Source organism: Xylocopa sonorina, chromosome 4 (assembly GCF_050948175.1).
Source record: "Xylocopa sonorina isolate GNS202 chromosome 4, iyXylSono1_principal, whole genome shotgun sequence".
Taxonomy (NCBI): Eukaryota; Metazoa; Arthropoda; class Insecta; order Hymenoptera; family Apidae; genus Xylocopa; species Xylocopa sonorina.
This window is the reverse complement of record NC_135196.1, coordinates 6,168,275-6,189,587: the sequence shown is the minus strand read 5'-3', so window position 1 is coordinate 6,189,587 and position 21,313 is coordinate 6,168,275. Positions and strand designations below refer to the sequence as shown.

At 39.6% G+C, this 21,313-nt stretch overlaps 1 protein-coding gene across 3 annotated transcripts; it reads right to left on the bottom strand.

Annotated features, from left to right (window-relative positions):
- Positions 1-380: 380 nt before the first annotated feature.
- Positions 381-19,585, bottom strand: Ort (glycine receptor ora transientless). Of its 3 annotated transcripts, none has more exons than XM_076894358.1 (9): positions 19,197-19,585; positions 4,930-5,074; positions 4,550-4,632; positions 4,149-4,292; positions 3,838-3,920; positions 2,869-3,003; positions 1,931-2,031; positions 1,192-1,506; positions 381-578 (listed from the first exon to the last, which is right to left on the bottom strand). In XM_076894358.1, the coding sequence occupies exons 2-9, from the start codon at positions 5,017-5,019 to the stop codon at positions 393-395; spliced, it is 1,137 nt and encodes a 378-aa protein (XP_076750473.1). In that variant the 5' UTR covers positions 5,020-5,074; positions 19,197-19,585; the 3' UTR covers positions 381-392. The 3 variants fall into 3 exon arrangements, with proteins under 3 accessions (XP_076750473.1, XP_076750470.1, XP_076750472.1); XM_076894355.1 differs by lacking the exon at positions 19,197-19,585 and adding an exon at positions 7,030-7,421; XM_076894357.1 differs by lacking the exon at positions 19,197-19,585 and adding an exon at positions 7,030-7,421 and having other exon boundaries at positions 381-545.
- Between the last annotated feature and the right edge of the window lie 1,728 nt (positions 19,586-21,313).

The following is a 21,313-nucleotide window of genomic DNA, read 5'->3' as shown; positions in this document are numbered from 1 at the left end:
ACCGTGGATTATTATTGTTCAAGCGCGACGTGACTTCGATCCATCCACATTTACGACTCTGCTACGTTAGAAAATAGTACAGTCGACAAATAATAATATATTAGACATCCGCCTCGCAGCATCACCCATGAAATTACCTCGAGATACGTCTACCACTACCGTTCAACCGAAAACCAATACCGCATCCACGAATGCGACAAACAATCGGTTCAACGTCAATTCACCCCTTCTTAATTGCACCAAAATTCTCCACCAACTGCGCCTGGAAACCCCCTCGATCTCTATCGCTGTCCCGTTAATTAAAATACTGCAAGTCTCGCGAGTAAACGAACTGGTGTAACAGCTCGACGATCATTTCCCTTCAGCGTCGATGGTTTCGTCGCGAGGGCCGCTTAAATGTACTCGGCGAACATTATCCAGTAAGTGACGTTCAAGATGGCGAAGAGGAAGGGGAAGAAGACCCTGGAGACCCGGTCGATGTTGAGGGCGCGCATCCGCGCCCTTTGGGCCGGTGTCGGGCCTGGTGGCGGGCCTGCTGACGATTTCTGCGATCGCCCGGATAGCAACATTGCGTTCTCCTGCGTGACAACGATCACAGCTTGAACCGCCGCTGTGCAGACAACGCTTCTGCGCCTCGGACACGCGGAGACATGAACGCGTGGTCGACCAGCAACAGAGAAACCGACATTTGGGCCAGAATCACTTCGTAATTGAATGTGGAAGTAAAAGAACTTAAATGAACTTGAATACACTTTGTTTGTGCGTAATGAATTGGGACATGTATGACGTGTTTAAATATGTCTTTTGTACAACTGTGTGAGTGCCTTGGAAAAGTAAGAGAATGTTCGATGAATGGATGTCTGAGAAGATGTGAGTTTGGTTTAAGAGAAGCAACAGTGTACTGGTGTTTAATTAACGATCCATGCGACCAAGTATTATTTATACTGAATTAACTAGAACGGATGAACACTTGAGAAAGTGAACAGAAGGAATGAAAATCTCGCGCGTTACCAGCAACGCAACTAAAATCACGCGTCACGATCTAACGTCAAGATGAAACACTTCTATAAACGATTGTATCTTCAAGAAATAGGAAGATCACTGTGCGTATATACGTAATTAAGCATCTTCATCTCCTCGTCCGAGGCACAGAAGCTGTCTGAACCGTATTGATCTTCATCCAGGCGTTACCTTAGTGGCGATGTCGAAGATCTTGTCGAGCTTCGCGGAATCAGTGCCGCTGGATGACGGCGGTGGAGGCGGTGGTGCTGGTTTCGGTGGCGTGTCCGAGTCGCCGAGGACGATGTTCACCAGGCAGTACTCCATCAACGCCATGAACACGAACACCGTGCAGACGGACATGAACGCGTCGACGGCCTTCAGATACGAGACAGGCGGCAACGACGCTTGACTCTTCGCGTGTTGCGTCGAAAGGGTCAGCAGGGATGTCACTCCGAGCGTCACTCTGGCCGGAGCCGCTTCCGGTTTTATCCAGAAGGACACCCACTACGCAGGACGGGGCGAGAATTTAGTTTGTTAGAAATATTTTACCAGAAATATCGTCCCGTTTCTTCTCTGCGCTCGCGTTTCTTCTCTACCCGCCATCAATGTTGGAAGATCGTTGTAAATTATTGAAACGCTATCTCAAATGCGTTTTTCTGTTACTTTAACGACGATACGATGGAAGAAGATTGACGGATAAAAATAGAGCGATGTTAGTAATTTATTAAGAGCGTGACCAGGTTCCTCTATAAATTGCTAAACTATAAGTTACAAATAATTAATAGGACACTGGTATTGTAGTTGTAGAACGAAGTAGTAGTTGTAAAACGTGAACGACGCTGCATAAAATCGCAAGTTAAAATTGTTTCACGTGAATCAGATGAAAAAGAAGAAATAATGAGTGGTTGTTTCTCTTAATGAGACTTACCGACATGATAACGATCAGACAGGTAGGAACATAAGTGTGAAACAAGTAGTAGCCAAGCCTACGTTTCAGGACGAACACTACCTCGAGGCAAGTGAAGTTACCTAAATATGAAAAAATCTCTGGTTAATTGCATATCTAATTTGGACGTTCTATTTCGTAGCCTTTCTATTTGATTTAGAATTTCTTTTAGTTTTCGTTAGCAGAAATAAGTTTAGTAGACGTCGTAGCTTTAAGGATTTCCATTATCTCCTCTATTGTTCGAATTTCGTTTCAGCGTTTGGTTCTCGTTTGAATTTTCTCTTCACCGTAGCAAAATGTCTGTAAGAACCTACGCGCAATCTAAGCTTATTGTCTGCTACGGTCGTTGCACCCTTCTTCGAGGTGACATCACCAGCTCGAAGAAGCTACTCTAACAAAATCGTTAGAACCATAGAATTGCACAGTTCTGGATCTAAAATAGAAACATCTTGGAAACTAAGTTCAACGCTTATGCCTCCAAAATCTAATTTCTAATGATCCTTCGTAACAGATGGAAATTTGTAAGTGCATTGTGCCCAAAATTCCACAAGACTCGAAACATCGACTTAACGAGTCTATAATCCACGATCAAGGCCTAACACCAAATGTAAAAAAATTAAAAAAAACAATTATACATCGTAATATATTCTTTTCAAATTCTACAAAAAGACAACTTCAAATAGATACAAATATATATAGAAAAACAGGAGCGTAGGCTCGTCAATCCTTTCCACTATTCCCGTGAGCCTCATTGTCATCGAGAATCGAGACAAAGATCTGCACGAGCCAAAATTCGCTCTCAGTTTAGAGTTTTCCTCGTTCACCCTTGCCTCAGCCAACGATGAGCCATTATCGAACGATCCGTGAAAACGGTTAATTAGGAGGAACAAGAGTAAAACGACGTCGAGGTCCTCGCTTACCAGTAGAATAGACCTGCGTGCAGTCGGCCGTGTAATTCTTAACCAGTTGCAGCTGCGGTAGCTCGATGTTCTCGTCGACGACGAGTGGCACGTCAGGATCCCACTGGAAGATCATTTCGTCCGTCGTGTGCGACACTGTTGACCGAGTTGTTTTGTCCTTGTGAAATCGCACGGCATTCAGACCGCTAAACTAAAGGGAATATTCATGCGGATCTACGATACTGTTTCGTATCGTGGCACGACCGTTCGGTTCCATTTCACGCGACACAACCTCGATTTGTCACCAATATCGGACCGCTTCTTTTTCTCTCTTTTATATCTCCTGTTTTAACAGCGAATACGCGGTTTCCGGTGTGACGACGCGCGCTAGATTGTCTGCAGAAAATTGACTGGAATGTGGATAGAGCTAACGAGAAGCTGTGACGTCCAGAAACAGTGACGAAGATGCTTGCATGACAGAGTTTGGGCATAATTAATTAAATTCTGAGTTTTTTCTTAGTCGATTGACACATCACGAAGCAGTTTCTGGGATGGAAGGAATTTTGTTTAATTCGAGGCTGACTAATATTCTTGAATTGTGCTAGAATAATAATTGTTTGGGTTGAAAAGTTAGACTTCAAATATAGAGAAATTCTGAAAAATTCTGAATTCTGAATTCTGAAACGTTTAATGATTTGAATGCGATTTAATCAAACGGATAGATTAGTGATCTATCCGACACGTACAAGTAGAGAATAATAATGGTACCAAACGTGATTTGCAAAGAATCATAAACGAAAGTACATTTTATATTACGATGAATTACTTAATAATCAATAACCATTAATTACCGACTTGATCTGGCAACAGTCGTAAATACGAATTGCAACGGGATAAAAAAGATGAATCATCATGCTACTTCATTCTATTTTATTTTAAGGTTCTAAAAAAGTGGAGAGTAGTATATTATGAAGAAAATATGCTACTCACGGCTTTCCATTTGTAGTTTGCACTCCTGTGTGTCGTGGGGGTAGATCAGGAAATTCATGGCGCAAGATAACTTCAACGTTAATCTGAAAAATGTACGACATACTAATAATATTCTATTTTCTATGGAAATTTCATTTATGGATTTGCGAGCCATCGAGCGTGCACACGATAGGCTTTGAAAATTATTTAAAAATTAAGTTCAATCGATACCTTTTATGAGAAAGTAGAGAAATAAAGTAAAATTGATATGTGTATATGAATGCATGCAATCGATTTCGATTTAATTACTGCGAATGAATCTTATTTCTTACTTGACCATGTATAAAATTGTTTTGTCTTTGTACAACCATAAGTAATGATTCGGTATAGTCATCGTTTGAAAGGTGACCGACTTGGCGTTCTTGAAGAATGAATCCGGTCGCCACATGTTCTTCAGCCAGTCGACCTCCAGTAATCTTAAATTACACAATTTCAATGTTTCTCGCAAACAACGGTAATTGAAAAAACGCTAATAAAATGATATTTTTGATAAAGATTAATAAGAAATTGTGATGAAACAGTAATTTTTTTATCAGTAAATTCAGTAAATTTCGACTTCTAAACACTCTTATTTCTGTTTTCTCTTATTCACGTTTTATATATACAAATAGGAACATTGTTTAATTAGATAATTAGTTTAATTAAATTAGGATTATTTTATGGCAACTCTTACCTGTATTCGGATGTCATATTCTCTGGTAACCGTAGCCTGTTGTCTTTCCAAGTCTGAGCAAAGAATATGTCTGCAGCGTAGGTCTGAAAGTGAAAATCGCGAAAATCATTGAAATATAGATACTTAAATAAGTTTAACAGACTTTCCTTACTTAAAGAAATATCGCATGTGAAACACAGTTAAAGTTAAATCTACTCAATTCTATTCTAGAATTCTCCTCAAAAATCAAAGAAACACTTGCTTCACGAATTATCCTTTCGACGATGAAGGGTCAGTTTTAATAATTAAAATCAATTTAAACAAAAATGGTGTATGAATGCAATAGCAAAGAAACATTTGGAAATGTAAGAGTATTGTAGTTAAATAATGTCGCACAGTACCATGGAATTCTCGTCTATGGAATCAAGACCCATAACGGTGACGTGGAAATAAACGACGGTCGCCTGTCCATCTTTCTTTGGCGGTCGCATTTTGTCGTACAGCTTAGGGTCCTCCGGTAGAAGATCGAAGAACTCCAAGCTTCTCCTGAAATGTTCAGTGACAAATTTCAATAAGAACCACTTTTCTCAATTGAAACGCATAAAATCTAGAAGAAATTCTCGCGCAAATATCTTAAATAAGAGTATCAGCGAATAAAAATGGATTAACTGAACAGTACTGCGTTCGATGCATGGCGTTTACGAGTAGCCATGGACTGCCATGCTATTCTATTTATTTGAACATTTACAAAATATTTTATTATTCGAAAAATGAAATGTAGAACTTGATCAGAAGCCTATATTGAAACAATATAGATATAGTGTTGTATTGACATCTAACGATCCTTTACGCGAAGAATATAAAAGGAGTGGTAATTGAGGTACTAAATAAAATTTGGTTTCGAATTCACTCTACACATCATCTCACAAATTTATATCGCCAACGTTTCACTGTTTCTCTTTTTCAAGTTCTCTTTCTTCAATGATTAGAAAACGGGAAACGAAATTTTGGGATATATTTTAGGATTGATTAACGCATCGTACGTAAAACACGCGAAACAGAGGCTCAAAATTATTTTTCGCCACTACCGCACAACCTTTTATTTAATTCCGTTGGTTTTTTTTTATTTAACAAGCTGTGAAATTTGATTTGAAGCACTTGAGTAGTACGCATCGACGTGATCGCTTCGATTTCGTTGTTCGTGGTTGTCAATTATTTTAACACAACAGCTTCATTGCACATTAAGCACTTCACTTTATGGATTTCACTATACGCAATTTTACTTTCGGTACTTTCAGCTTTTAGTTCTGAACGATTCTTCGAATGTCTCTCTCTCTCTTGCTGTGACTTGTTCTTGGAGATTTCAATCCTGCTGCGAATCCTCCGCTTTCGATTCTGAACGATTCGTTACATTGCTAGAAGAATTTTCAATTAAACATGTCGGTTTGTATATTTTTTACGTAAAAATTATTTCTATCTTACAACGAGATGTACACTTTGTTCTCGTGGGATAAACGAAATGTCCAATAATAATTATATTTTATAATTTACATTAAAAGTGACGAACAAACACTATTTTAAGTAAAACGAAATATATTGGCAATTATTCCAGATGCTACTCTGATTTATATATATATATTTTTTTTAAAGAAATTCTATGACTAAATGATGATTTCACTAAATTCCAATTCTAGGCAATAAAATCATATAATGGAGTTACGAAAAATCTGCACCACTGCAGTACTCGGAGGGCCTCACGTCCGCAGAAGACTTTGCTTGCCAACAATTAGCTCTCGACGGGAAGAGAATATTATCCTACATTTCAATTCATCGAATAGGAGGAGAAACGACAAGAAATGTTAGAATTAAGTTTTCATTTGGTTATTCCATGAGTAAATACGATTTTTGCCAAATCGAGTCTAATTAAAACAATGGACTACTATAATACATTGCTATAAACAGAAACGAACTGAATGGACATATTTCTAGCTTGAAGGTTCACAAGTGATCACATTCACATACAGATTATCACTAAACAAAATTTGCTGATAATCGTTGCACTAACTGTTAACCCATTACTGCATACTTTTCTTTCTGTGCTCAGAACGAATAACGATTAGAACCGTCGCGAAGGCTCTACGTTTACTTTACAAGTTCAAAAATTATTCCTATAAACAAAAGAGGGTCACAACAGTTATTAATTTAATTCCCCTAGATATCGCGAAAAATTTGACGGCTATAGCCAAAGAAAAATGCTGATTAATTAATCACAGATGAAAAAGACCAATTGAAATTCATTGAATCTACATCTAACGCACGTATGTAACGAAAGAACCGCGTGACTTATGGAATAACCTGAAATACTCTTTTCAAATAGAAAAATTACCAAAATCGACAAGATACGCATAGAAAAATTTGCGATTCGAAGGCGCATTAAAATGGCCGACGAAGCGGTAGAGCGAGACAGGGAGGGAGAACCGGATGCGGAGGAATAATCTTACTGAGCGTCCGCGGTGCGTCCCAACAGGAGGAGAAGCACGACCGAGGAAAGGATTGCGGAGACCATGCCGCCTCCATGTGCCTCGTCCGTCGACATCCTTCGTCGATCGCTCCTCAGCGCATCTTCCTCGTGTCCCAAGACGAAGGAACGTACGGTGCGAAGAACGGTGACAACGAACGGAAGTGTCGAGATACAACAAGGCGATGTGAGAAACGCGACGGATGTGCACGGGCGTGCAACAGCTTTTGAGTAAATTTGCGATCCCTTCGCCTCTTCCCTCTGTCCCCGTATTTCTTCTGACGTTTCGTTCGCTCTTCCCACGATCGTTATTCCCGAATCGCGAGGACGTGCAACCGTCGACTGACTTCTTCAAACGACTTTGCCGAAGCTGCAGAATCCTCATCGTCGCTTGGTAGAGAGAGAGGCAGAGGTGGAGAGGTGGATGCTCGTTGGTAGCGGTGGTGGTGGCGATGGAGGTGGTGGACCAGCAACACCGGTGGCACACCGATGTACCTCGCCGCCAGCCCCTCGCCGCTTCTTCCTCTTAACTCGATACAGAGGGAAGAAGAAAAGGAAGAAGGGGGCGAGACTCTTTCTCGTTCGTTCTCGGCCCCTCTTCCGCGGTTTCGCCCCCCTTTTCTCTGTCTCTCTGATTCGCGTGCTTCGAGTGACGTATACACAAAAGTGAACGAAGATAGAGGGTTGGAAAGGGTCGGGAAAGAGAGTACGTACCACGCGCCTAGGACCAGCGTGTCGAGGGATGGTGGTGGTAATCCCTGGTGGGTCCGTCGAGCGTCTCCGATGGTTCCAACGACACGAATTTACCCCAATGCGGCATACGTTCGCGGTCTTCTCCGCTTTTCCACCCTGGATACCGTAATCGCGCCACGAGAACACACTCCTCCGCCTCCGTTCCGCTAATTGCAACGATGAACGCCTCGAGGGGGAAGAATAAACGCACGTTTTCGTTTTTGCGCGAACAGGGCACCGCGGCGACGATAGAATAAACTATGCGTATCGAATATTTGGTTACCTTTAGAGGAGACTGTTTAGAGGTTATTTCGTAGCAAAGGAAATAAAAGCATTTGGATATTTGTTTCTGCAAGAAAAAATGATTTTAAATACGCGACGGAATTATTTGTGACTGATCTGGACAGCAATTTCTATTTGGAGGAAAGTGACGCGTTAAACGGGTTAACGAAGCAGCTTATTGCTGGACATTCATTAGCAAGACTGTGCGCAATTAAAACGTGGCTCTCGTTACAATGGCTCATAGAGGTGCGCGTTAACGAGTGTTGGAGAACGGAATATTAAGGCGCGACTACTGTATGCCACTGGTTTCTTTGATGTATTGTAGATGCAACTTAGAAACGAGGGGAAGCCGAAACTGCCCTTGTTTTCAATATGTTCTAACAAGATCTCTTCACCGGATAAGGAGGAAGAAAGAAAAAAAAAGAATGTTTGCTGCCGTTAATGGAAAGTGGTACCACGCGAGAAACACGGTGTACCTTATTATAAATTCATATATTCAACAGTTAAATAAAGTAAAAGAAAGGCGAACGATAGAGTTTCGATAGCAGTGAATAATTTAGATAACTATAACAGTTTGAATATAATCGATCTGTGTATCTTTTATCAATACAAAAACATGTGTCGAGGATCAGAAATAGTTTGAAGTAACTAAAAATAGGAAAATAATTGGCTTTTATAATTGACTCCGTCTCAGCTCGTTAAATTAGTAATTTCTGTCGTGAAACAGACAACATCATAAGCACACAAAATATTAATAAAAAAGTGGAAAGGGGAAAGGGTAGAGAAGACAGTGCAGGTAGAAGGAACGTCATCGATGACGAGGAAGAGGACGCAGAAAAATCGAGGGAGGGAAAGAAAGGTTCCCGCAGCCTTTCTCCCTCTTTCTCTTCCTCCACTCGCTCTCGCTTCCCTTCTTGAGGGTGACTCTCAAAGACGTTAACTACCGTGCTATTTGAAGACATCGTCGTCGACCGACGGGACACGCCGCTCGATATATCGATCCTCGAAAATTGTGCCGCGAATAGAATGCTACGTGTTCGCGTCGTTCGTGCATCGTCAAGTGGCCGCTCTCTTCGAGAAGGTATACATATATACACGCATGAAAGCGCGCGCGCGCGCGCCAACACATCTAGAATACCTCCAAGGGACTGCACAAAGTGAGAGGGTGCTTTTTGATATTCCTTCTCGAATATCTCTGCGACCATGTGTCGCTATTTCTTCATTTCCGATTAAATGAAGGTTTACAAATTTATTTATTTCAAGTTCGAATTCCTTTGAAAATTTTGATTACTTTGATACTATGTGCGATAACAAAATTGGCATATGTCTTGTAATGACAAGGGTGGAACGATGAACTTATATCGTTAAAAATAGAAGTTAATTTTGTGTGTTTTCATGCATAGAGAACAGAAAGAGAAGAGAGGATGATTAGGTGAGAAGGGTGTAGGTACCGGGACTTGAAGAGTAGAGTTGTATGCGTATCCCCCTATAGAAATGCACTTCTCTGCAGGGCTGGCTCGACTTCACAATTGGCCCTGATCTCTGATGATAATTAAAAGACATTCTTTTCATTATTTAAAAATATCAAGTGAAGAATAAGTCGTTCATTCTACGCTTTTGTCCTTCCGCGACAGAATATTTTACGTTCAATTAAAGTTAAAGGCAACGTCCCTATATATCTCTCAATTTATAATAAAAATTAAATAAATGTTATACGTAATTATTTTCACTACATACATGATATTGATAAATATTGTTAGCAGAAAACCAGTCGAGAAGAACCAAGATCATTATTCGATCTTGAAATATCACTTCTTTACCACGTGACACGTGAGGGAGGAGCTGTGGCCGCACTCATTAGTACCGTCACAATTAGGAATATTACTTCTCTTGAACATCTTGATATTTCTTGCTGAATCGTAAAATATGTCACGACGATATAGAAATTTTGTGAAATATTATGTAAATTTATGAAAGATAGTTGTTAGTTAAAATTGATTGGTATTAAGAATCAGTGTTAATTGAACGTATTTGTTCTTTTAAATGACAATTAAAACACGTTATTTTCTATATACAACGGTTCAACCGTACTACTCTTCGTTACCATAAGTTAATGCAGCTGTGGATACCTCGAAATAGTTTCTTTCATTGTGAACCCACTTTGAGTTTTTAAATGGAATACCCTATCTATTTTTAAAGAAGTTGAAAAAGAATGAAAAGATGAGTAAACAAGTATTTAATCATAAAAGATGTAACATGAATATCTACCGAGATACGTACATTGAAAGATTTCGTTGGAAGGTGCAAATTATTGACCTTTACTACTGAGACAGGCATTCAATTGCTTGGAAAATGGTGCATAGTTTCATAATATATGCGCATAAGTTTCATAATATACTTTTAGAGACATAACAGTAGTGTTCATGAACTGAAAAATGTACATATATCATTTGTGAAACAATTGTTAGATATCTGATTCAGTAGTACAGGTCAATAATTCGTACTGCCGGACGGAAATCATTCATTACAAATATCTCAACAAATCTGCATTTTAGACATATCATGTCTTAATACTTATTTAATCAGTTTTTAACGCTCTTTTGATTTCTATAAAAAATAATATGAAGTGTTCCATTTAAAGCACCATAAAGTGACTTCTCTTTCACCATGAAAGTTCACCTTTCCAGTAATTATAAAGCATAGTTCATGAATATATTATAATTTGTACAGATTTTATGAATCATAAAATAGATCGCTCGTAATGATATTTCAAACAAAAGTAATAAACAAAAAGCACTTATTTGCAAATAAATTAAATAGAATTCAATTGAACGAGATGTACGGTATCGAAAAGCGTAATGGAATCGTAAGTTAGCAGTGTTATGCGGTTAACAAATAATACTTGGTCAGGGTGAATGTATTTGCTTTTACCTTGACCTCGTGACCTTACCTTGAGAATGATAAGAACGAATCCCTTTTCCCGTCACTGATTCTAAGTCGTAGTATCGACCAGTCACTCTGAAAAGCGCGTTTCCACAATGCCTTTCTAATTGTCGAGCACTGGATTCGATATGGCAACACACTGGCGCAGACGTTGGCGTCTAAAGATTCCCCTTCAAGAGAATGAAAATCGTCGGAGAAGATTTCAGATTCCAAATGTATCTACCATCTATATTATTCGCTAATAAAGTGAACAAATTTTTTGTCAAACCCTAGGAAACGAAGGCTTGAAACTTTTTACGAAAATATTAATTGAAAAATTCACTGATTCTTTTTAATGCTCTATTATAATTATCGAAATATCTTAAAGATATAAATAACTGGTCCAAAGCTCTGTATCCGAATACACACCAAAACAGTAGTATCGCGCGCTGAAGTGGCACTTTGCATCCCAGTGGTGCATCCTAAAGCATTCCCATATCTCTGGACTAAAACCAACAATTATCGACAGTAATGAGCTCGCAGCAACGTGATTACAAACATCGCACACGGCAGAGTGTGTAATATATTTGGATGCGTCTCGTGACGTCGTTTTTCGTAGTACTGACGTCGACACTGCGGTTGGCTGCCGCCAGAAAGGAAAGAGCCGAGAAATGGATTGTCGAAGGAGCGATTCGAGTGGTTCACGGCATTCTGCTATTCCCAGTGGTGTTGCAGGCCCAATGACCTGATTGTCGAGGTAAAAAGAAGCTGCTCTCGATGGTTCGTTACCACGAACTCCACTAGAATCATGTCTGCGGTATCTCCAGAAATGTAAAGTGCCCCATCCATCGCGGCACGTTTGGGTACGGGTCGTTTTTCTAATCCTTCGATCTGACTTGAGCCACCATGCTATTGTACGCTGATTTAAATGGGAAACGTGAATTATTGCAGATCCTAAGTCTCATGGGATGCTTGAAGAGGCAACAAACGCGTGGCGCGATTGTCAGATGAGAAGTAGTGACAGTGGATAGAACCACGTTTAGTCAGACGTCTACGATGCGCGTTTCTATCACTGCGAGAAGTATAAAAATTTTATCATTATATAATTTAATTTACGGTAAAAATCAATTTTTACATATATTTTTAATAGCTTTCTTTTAAATTATAACGAAATCAAAATAATATCTAAACTAAGTTAGAGAATAGTCTCTTGAGATATCATTAATTAATTTGAATTTCAAACTAAATTCACTAGATATACTAATCGTCTACACGCGAGGGTATAAAGGTTAATTTCCGCTTTGTCTATTACCAGAACGCGAATCTTCTGCAGTCCGTGAAGAATTTGTTTTCTCGCATTAGTTGAAGATTTCTGGATGTCAAAAGGAGAGTGTAGGAGGACAAGATCAGTGTATTGTCTAAGTTAAAGATCCATATTTAACTCACTCGAGGAGGGACGTGGGGGGAGAAATGTTTAAAAAATCGAACTCGTCTCAAGTGGCCGAAGTGTTGCCAGCTTCACTTCGATCATCGGCAACGAGGCATTTACGTCAAAGATTCTATGACGTCACTCCTACTAGACTAGAATTTCAGTTAAAACAGTTAAAAATATTTAACGTTAAATTCTCTTCGAATAAAATTATTTGTTATAGTATATATATTCTTAACAGATGAGTATATCGTTTTTCAAAACATCTACACGTATAGAAACTATTCAACAATGGTTAATGAAACATTCAAGAGATTTATTTATAATAAAAAGAAACAAGACGAGAAGATAGAGAATAACAAAATTGTCTTAAGGCTCAGCTTTCAAGCATGAAGAATTTGAAAATCCGTCAAGTACGCGTGCACTAGTAGTAAGAGCCTACTATAAGTGCAACGTACCCACGCTCAATTACACAGGAGCTTTCGCACTATTAACGAGCTCTTGTAATTAGTGCACGCGTACTAGACGAATTTTCAAAACCGTCCCCTTCGAAGACAAAACCACACAAATGCAACTTTTCTAGATTTTTTATCTTCGTCTTACTCCCATTCATAGAACCACTCCTTAAACGCCCTCTTAACAACCTGTTTCTACGTCAGTCTTTCGTGTAAAATTAGAATAATGGACTGTAAAATTAGAATAATGGATTAACGAGATAAAAGGAAAAAGGTCTATCGTATAACAATAGATTTATATTGAATAAATGTGAACAGCTTCTATCGATTAACTAGATAGTTGCATTCGAACGAGGGTTCATCATTGACGTCGACGTTTGAGGACGTTTATCGTGATATCACACCTTGAAAAATACCAGATGATTGACGTAATTGTTTCTACCTGTTTCTAATTATAACACGGCTACTTGGATGAGAATACCGTGATATCTACCATCGTCGGAAATATAAAATGTACCTTCACCTATAAATAGACAACTGGCACTTAATGGGTTAAGCATCCTGTTGTCAGCTCCGCGTATTGATCTCTAATGTGATTCATTCTGTTTTGACGACCGTGCCACTTCCTTCTTTTAATTATGTACCAGTCGAGTATACATCGACCGTGGTGTAATTAATAAAATAAGAAGCCGCAAGTTCCTTTGCACTCTTGCCATTCCTCCTAAAACCACTGTGAATACCAACTTGAAACAGGACAGAAGATCTGAGAGTTTGATGTGCAACCGATTTAAAATCAATTTTCAATCGATCAAAAATTTAGAAAAATATATAAAATTACCACTCATAACTTATACCACATATTGCACCCCCTTCCCCAATATATTTTTGCCCTATTCAAAAAGAAACTATTCCGTCTCATAATATAATTACGTGCCAGCAGCAAGAAATTGCTAGCAATTTCTGATAAAATAATTATTCCATATTAACGGGTTAATTACATAGAAGACGAAGGCATCGATGAACGATTCGCAACAGTGTACCCCAAACTCCCTGAATAACAAACCGATGATCATCGTCCCCAATAATGCCGATCGACGACACGACGGTCGATGGACCGCGGATGCGTCGCGGCCAAACGAGATTAGGGAGGATTGGCTGGAGGATCCTGTGGCGCACGGTGTGACACACGTCGTCGTCGTCGTCGTCGTCTCGCGGTGGTGTTTTTGCGGACGTCAGCGTGAGATACTCTTGGCCGAGGCACGTCGAGAAGTACGGAACGGGTGCGGAGGGACACCGGGCGCGGGCTTAGCTTGACGTTGGAGGAGCGTTTCGAGGCAGCTGGAGACGATGCACGATAAGCACGCCCGTTCCTCTTTCTCCTGACCTCACGCCGTTTTTCATCCACCGGCACCCCTGCTCCCTTGGCCTCCTACGAGCCGAGCCAAAAGCCACCCCCAACGGACCGCCTGCCTATTATTTTCGACCGATTGCCAATTGTCGTGCAACTGCCGACGTAGGTGCTCTCTCGCTCGCCGCCTGGATGATTCCCGGTTTGTCGCAGCCAGCTTAACCACCGATCCTGGAACGATCGTCGCTCTAACGATACTCTACGATTTCCTGTCACCCAAGCCTGTCTTCTCTACGCCCTCCGCTCGTTTTATCGCTGGTGTACTCCGTGATATCTGCAGATATTAAAGGTGATATTTTTTTCATGATAGAAGAGATAGCTCTCGAGGGGGGTAGAAAAATATTTAGAGATTTGAAAGATTTTATTCATTCTATAATTTTTTTTCTGGTTTTTAACGAAGCTGCTGGAATGTGTGATTACTATTTTTGATGAAGTTAGAATTATAGGGAGACGCGATATGTCAGATAAAATTGTTATATTAGGTGTAAGAATTTGTTATTTTATGCTGGGTAAAAATGATGAAAAATTATTGTGGGATTATAGAATGCAACGATAAATGAAATTAGTGAAGGAAATAATTATAATTTTCGGTAAAAACGATAATTGATCGACGATCGAACGAGCAGTCGGTGGTGGCCGATGACGCGCAAGATCACTCCGTTACCTCGAGATTTCGAGGTCGATCACGTCCTCGTCCCAGAAACCCAGGGATAAGGATGCACTCTCCGTTTATCCCACAGAAAATGGCATACTCGGCTACTTGAATTAATTATTTCGTTGCGTCAAACATTTGACATTTTTTTAATACACTGACTGCAACCCAACCTGTGTTTACGCTTGGAAAATTGCGACAGAACCCTCTGAAGTAGTCTCGTAATCGTAATTAAGCCCTCTTCGTTCAGACTTCGTTACTATATTAGAAAGAATCGTTTCATTTATTTTGAAACTTTTCGTATTTCCTGCTGAAAACGTAAAATATATCTTCATCAAAAATTTATCAATCATCAATCATCATAGTTAAGGGAAAATTACGATGAATTAAATTACGAACAATTTCAAATAAGGGTAAAAAGAATAATATTAAAAAATTCAGTTTAATATTCGAAGCTTTCCTCACTTCTTGCAGCCGACTCTTAAAGCCCTTTTACGACCTGTTTTTCCTGAAAAGAAATCTTCCAAAAATGAAGCACTAAAGCCTCGTTCAGATTAGTCAAGTAACTTTAAGTCCTCTTTTACAATCTGAATCCATCAATTTTAATTTTTGAAACATCTCGTCAAATTGTAAGATAAATTAAGGGTCCTGAATTATTCCTTGACTTGAAACATGTGTTGAATTGAACTCGATAATAATTCTAACGAGGTTTTGTGCTCATCTGATATTGACCAAAGAAAGAAAAAATGCTTGACAATAGTAAATGCTTTAATACGTATTTATCTAAAATAAAGTTCGTATCTGAAATAGAACGGTAGCACTTAAGGTAAAAACCTGGAGAAAGTGAAACGGGAAACAAATAGACGATAAAAATCCAACCGCACGACAACCCTGTTCAGCCTTAAAGTTTTATAAAGTAATCGTCCGCGCGCGATACAATCAGTTCGTCCAGTAAATTCATCGTGAAACCTTACGAAGAAGATAGAGAAACTGACACTTCTTCCTCTGCCTTTTTCCGTTTTCTTATCGCAAAGGATAATCTTCTCAAAAGGATTATCTTATTAAACGATAACCAAGTACGGACGTGCTAGTACAAACAGGAAAACGACGAATTCATGAAAAATTGTCCTCGTACAAATAGTTTCACGCGTTTGATTAAGTTGCCTCCACTTTGAAACGTAATTACAAATGTTTCCTTACGATATCACTCTCCGATTCTATTTCTTCACCGCTCGTCTTCCCTCTCTTTTAATTTATTGCAACTGGCTATGTATGTGTGTATGTGTGGATTAGTTCGCAATGTTGAAAACTGAATATCTTTATGAACACTAAGTGTGATCGTGTCTTACGCAATTGTATCATTAAAAAAGTATACAAAATTCTACTAGATCTGAAGTACCTGACCAATTCGCATCGAGCAGTTTTCAAACTTTGCTTAACCCTTTCGAAACGAATGTTTCTTTTTAACAACACGGTAAATATAGCGCATCTGAATTAAAAATAAAAAACGTATTGCAATTTTCAAAATGTAAAATCATTTGTAATATGACTGTATATCTTCTCAAACAGATCTCAGAGCTAACAGGAGAATGGTATTTCAGTATAGGTCATCCCTTTCGAAAGAGTTAAGAATACAAACATACAAAGCACGTGAAACTTTCAATTCTTATTCGAAACAGTCTGAAACAAAATATTAACCAAAACATTAAACACCGTGTTAATTTATTAATCCATGTGGCGCTCTTTGATCCATCGAAACCTCAACCTTCGTACTACCAAGAAGAGTACTTTACGCAGACGCGCATCGAATAAGAATGATCTCTACATTTTGATTCTTGCTTTACGTATATCTTTTTAATTCGCTTTCGTCCATCTTCTTTCATAACCGGAAATAATGCTCGTATTTTTTTGGGTGTCGTTGATTCATAGAAAAGGCAACCCGTACGCTGGTAGTGCGATGGTTAAAAGGACACAGCGAAATCATTGGATTACACGCGTATACTCGATATTAAGAATAATTTTCGTAACTCGTGACACATCGAGTCGAACTATTTTTCGTCTAATTAACTCGCGAAGAGCCAAGTATCTGGAAACACAGAAATGATGATTATTCGTTTTCATAGTGATATACAGAATGGATTGAATTTACGATGTAATCGACTCGATGAAGTATACTTTCGACGGGGTCGTTTTTAAACGATGCAGCTGATTTTCTCCTTTAATTTTCATTCTTTGAAGAAACTTTGCAAGGAAACGTAATTATCGTCTCACTGTTTCGAATGTTCCAATTCTGTTCAAATCACTGATAAAGGAATTAAAGATCGTATACGTGAGAATCACCAGGCGGATTTTCATTAAATTTTGAATCATCGTTCCCCCCGAAACGAACAAGAAATTGGATTTTTTCTGCACCCTTCAGTCCACCCTGTATAGTTTCGCTAGAACGGTAAACCCAAAGTGTTTTAGCAGTCGTTGGCACTGTTCAGAATGAACGTCAAAGAGATGCGAATGGTAATCTCCCTTTTTCTTTCCAAGTGCAACCAGTCGATGAGAATCGAATACAAACGACAACAAAAAACTAACGAAACGCGTAACAAATCTCGAGCTAATCATCTCCCTCATAATTCTCCGTCCTCCTTTCGAGCCCAACGCAATTACATATTTGTGAATCGCATAAAAGACACGCTCGTAACGAGGTCAAGAAGTATTCATGAATTTCAGACACGAGCCTCTACACTTGTACGGTGCTATAAAATTAGCGCTCAAAGTGCACGCAAGAATCATTCGCATCCAATTCGAGTTTATACGATAAAACGTTTTCAAATTTCTGTGAAAACTCTCAATAATTTCTATTCATCTCTCAAGCTGCGCGAAGGGAAATGTTTATATTCTTGAATCTTTTTATTCTTTTTTCGCTGAAGATGAAATGCATCGAACACGAATGACTCCCATTGCAGTATTAAGATCCATTATTAAAACCTACGCGCAAAATTAACAACATTCGAACACACGGATAGAAAATAACTAAATCCACCGCAGAATGCGCGGAACATTCGTACGCGTTCCTTTCTTTCGCGTTTTTCTTCTTTTGCTCAACGTTAATTCGAAATCTTTTATACCTGATTGGACTAGTCGAGTCAGTTGAAACTTTACATCAATCCGAATCAGTCATTTACTCGACCCGAAATATTCCTCCGACTCATTTACAAGCCTCGAGTGAACTTCACTTGGAAGTACACCTCGACTAATTTTTCAACGACGCCTCATTCGTTATGTCCGAACATAAATCTCGCGATCCCACGTAAAAGGCTTTATAAAAATAATTATTGTCCTCGTGTGTTTCAATTTCTCAGAGTGTCTAATTAGCGACGAATACCAGGGGATTCATTTTCGTCGGATATGTCCAATTAAAGAAGCGAAAGAAGAATCGTCCAGAAGGGCGAAGGATGGAGCAGACCTGCGTAATGAATCGGTCGCAGAAAGTCTTTGTGAACGGGAACTTAGACGAGAAACGCTTGTGCACAACTCTCTCGTAAGGCTCTCTAATGGATAATCGCTGGATATAGACTTCGATCGATCGATTTTATACGATAAAACGTTCGTGTTATACAGGCAAACCCTTTCGCGGTGTAATCGTATTACGAGGAATACGCGAGAAATGAATTTTAAATGCATTCTTCTTATCTGTCTACGAAATTGGTTGCGTACAATAGCATCAGATACGAAGAATGTATGATTCAGGACATTCGTGTACGATAAATTAGAATTAGAATTAGCTTTATTGAAATCATAATGCGAAACGACCATGTAGAAACAGTAGCGTAAATGAATTTTGCAAAAATCATCGAACTACACCGCAAGACAGTACCGAAGAAGAAATTTCCTCCAACTAAATGAGAATTTTATCTGCACAGACGGAGAAACAAATTTTAATATCGTTTACAAATGTAATGTAGCAAAGTAAAATTGTCTTTTACAGAAGAAACGTTACGATAGCTCGCCGCCATTTTTCTCGTCCCACTATAAAATTACTACGAGGCACAGTATCGTGATTTACAGAACGACTCTGTATTACACCGTAAAAGGATTCAGCAATACACTCGACGTATATTAATTTAATTACGATCGCCGCGTGACTCGCTAATGTGCATCGCGTGTTATCAGAGCTTGCGAAATCGCTTTAATAATCCCTATAAAAATGAATGCCTCAACGACGTGGCGAAGTTCCGAAAGTAAAAGGTAGAAAAATATATTGCATACGCCGCTTTACCGTTTCACACTGATCCTGTGGCCACGTGGAGACCCCTTGCACACCTTTTCACCTACGTCCTCCGCCTCTAACTGCTCCTCGTCACATCAAACACCTCCATTCACCCACGGACACACGCGGACATCTTTGAAACTCGTGGTAAAAGGGTGAATGCGAATTTTTAACAATCACTAGAAAGCTTGCTAGGCTCTCTACACGCGTTCTCCGTTATACCATTAATCCGTTCGATCCTCGATGTGCGTTTCACTGACCTCGAGGATGCGATGGACCCCTTTACTTGACCGCTTCCGATGACTCTATGCTCTATTTGTACTCTTTACTTGTTTCTACTACTATCCGCGGTAATCGAACGCCGTGTTTAAGTTGTGTTTCTCCTTTTCTTCACGTGGAACAGTTGAAAACGAATTGAAAGTAGATCATATTATCGTTATTTAATAATTAAAACAGGAGTACTTAGTTCGTCGAGAAGTTCGTAACGTTTTTAAGATAACTGGACGTTTTATCAATTTAATTTTCAAGAGAAAAGTGTTTGACCGAGAAGAATATAATTTTATCAAGTAACCGTGATCCGATACGTTCGCCAAAGTCAAGAAACACGGGGTCCATCGCGACGCAACACGACATAAGCTCCTGCGAACAAGCAGCACCACTTTCATTCACGGTTCTCGGGTATAATAACGTCTGCGCGATTACGACAGGTTCGAATAAAGAACTTCACTCGTTTAGCCAACCCATCCTTCGCTGTTTCCCGTGTAATATCAACTCGAAATTCAGTTCGACGCCGATTCTACCGTTTCGAAGCATTCCACGACACGCCATAGCTCGCCTCGTCGACGGAGCGAGAACTTAGAAGGCCGCGAGTACAAGCGACACTCGGAGGGCCCTCGTGTTCGCCATATCACTTCGTGTTACTTCGCTCTCCCGATCCCGGAGGACGCAGATCGTGAACACGATCCCTCACCGTTGTTTCTCCCCTGTTGCTTTCCGCGAATCTGAAAAAAAGAAAGCAACCACCGAAGCGGTCTCCAGTCGTACGTCCTCGACCGAAACAGCGACTGTTCTACGTAGCATTCACTCCGCTCGCTGATCTCTATAACTGGTTTACAGTGAGAGTGAAAAGTGAACATTACACACCTTTAAGATAAAATTCATCTAACAACTTTATACGTATATGCGTTGCTCAAACTAAAAACTGACTGAAAATGCATAAAGAATGTTTGGAATGGCGAGAATATCACATAACTGCTGTATCGTTATTTCGATCTAACGGTCAGTAAGAAGCAACATAAGTAAGGGATGAATTTTGTTCTTGTAAAGCGTATATTCGCTTTTGATATTGATTGCAAATATTCTAAGGTGTCTTTGCTCCTAGCCTGAACTTGACAAGTACGATTGAGACGCATGACGTTGGATCTTCCTAAGAATACCTTCTAAAACAGGATAGTAATGCAAATAATAAAGCAGAGGACGACAAACATTGGATTATATAATAAGTACACGTGTCAAGAATCTTCTTTGGAATGTGAGAGATTAAAATCTTTCGAAATATGTACCTGAGACTCCGTTTAGATGGCGCATACAGTTCGTTCTCGAGGATGGCGGTCCTCCTCGCCAGGAGGACCTCCTCGGTGCAAATCCAACGGTCCTATGCTGTAATCCAGTTATAGACATCTGAGAAACTCGACTACCGTGTACGTTTACGCGCTTGAAAAATAAAATGATAAAGAGATTCGATTTTTCGATTTTCATATCACACTTGCCTCGCTTCGCAAGCCACACGCTCGGGTATGATTTTGCGCTCCTCTCGGGACCAAAGTCCTTTCGTGTGTCCCATCAGAACAAATTCTCTGTATTAGTTACGAGTCACAACCTATGTTTTCTCCTCGTCTCGCCTCTCCTTTCTCGCCGTTTCTCTTCTTTTAAATACCCTCGTCAAAAAAAAAAAACGGTAAAAGTCTTGAAAGGGCCGAAGGAAATCGACGCGCAGAGAAAAATCCATCGACCTTTCGGTTCTGGTGTCTCATACCACGCAGCATTCTCCGCATTCTCACGCAAAAAAGCAACCGGATCATCTCTGTACAAAATGATCCCGTCTGTACAAATGTGTGCCTACGCTT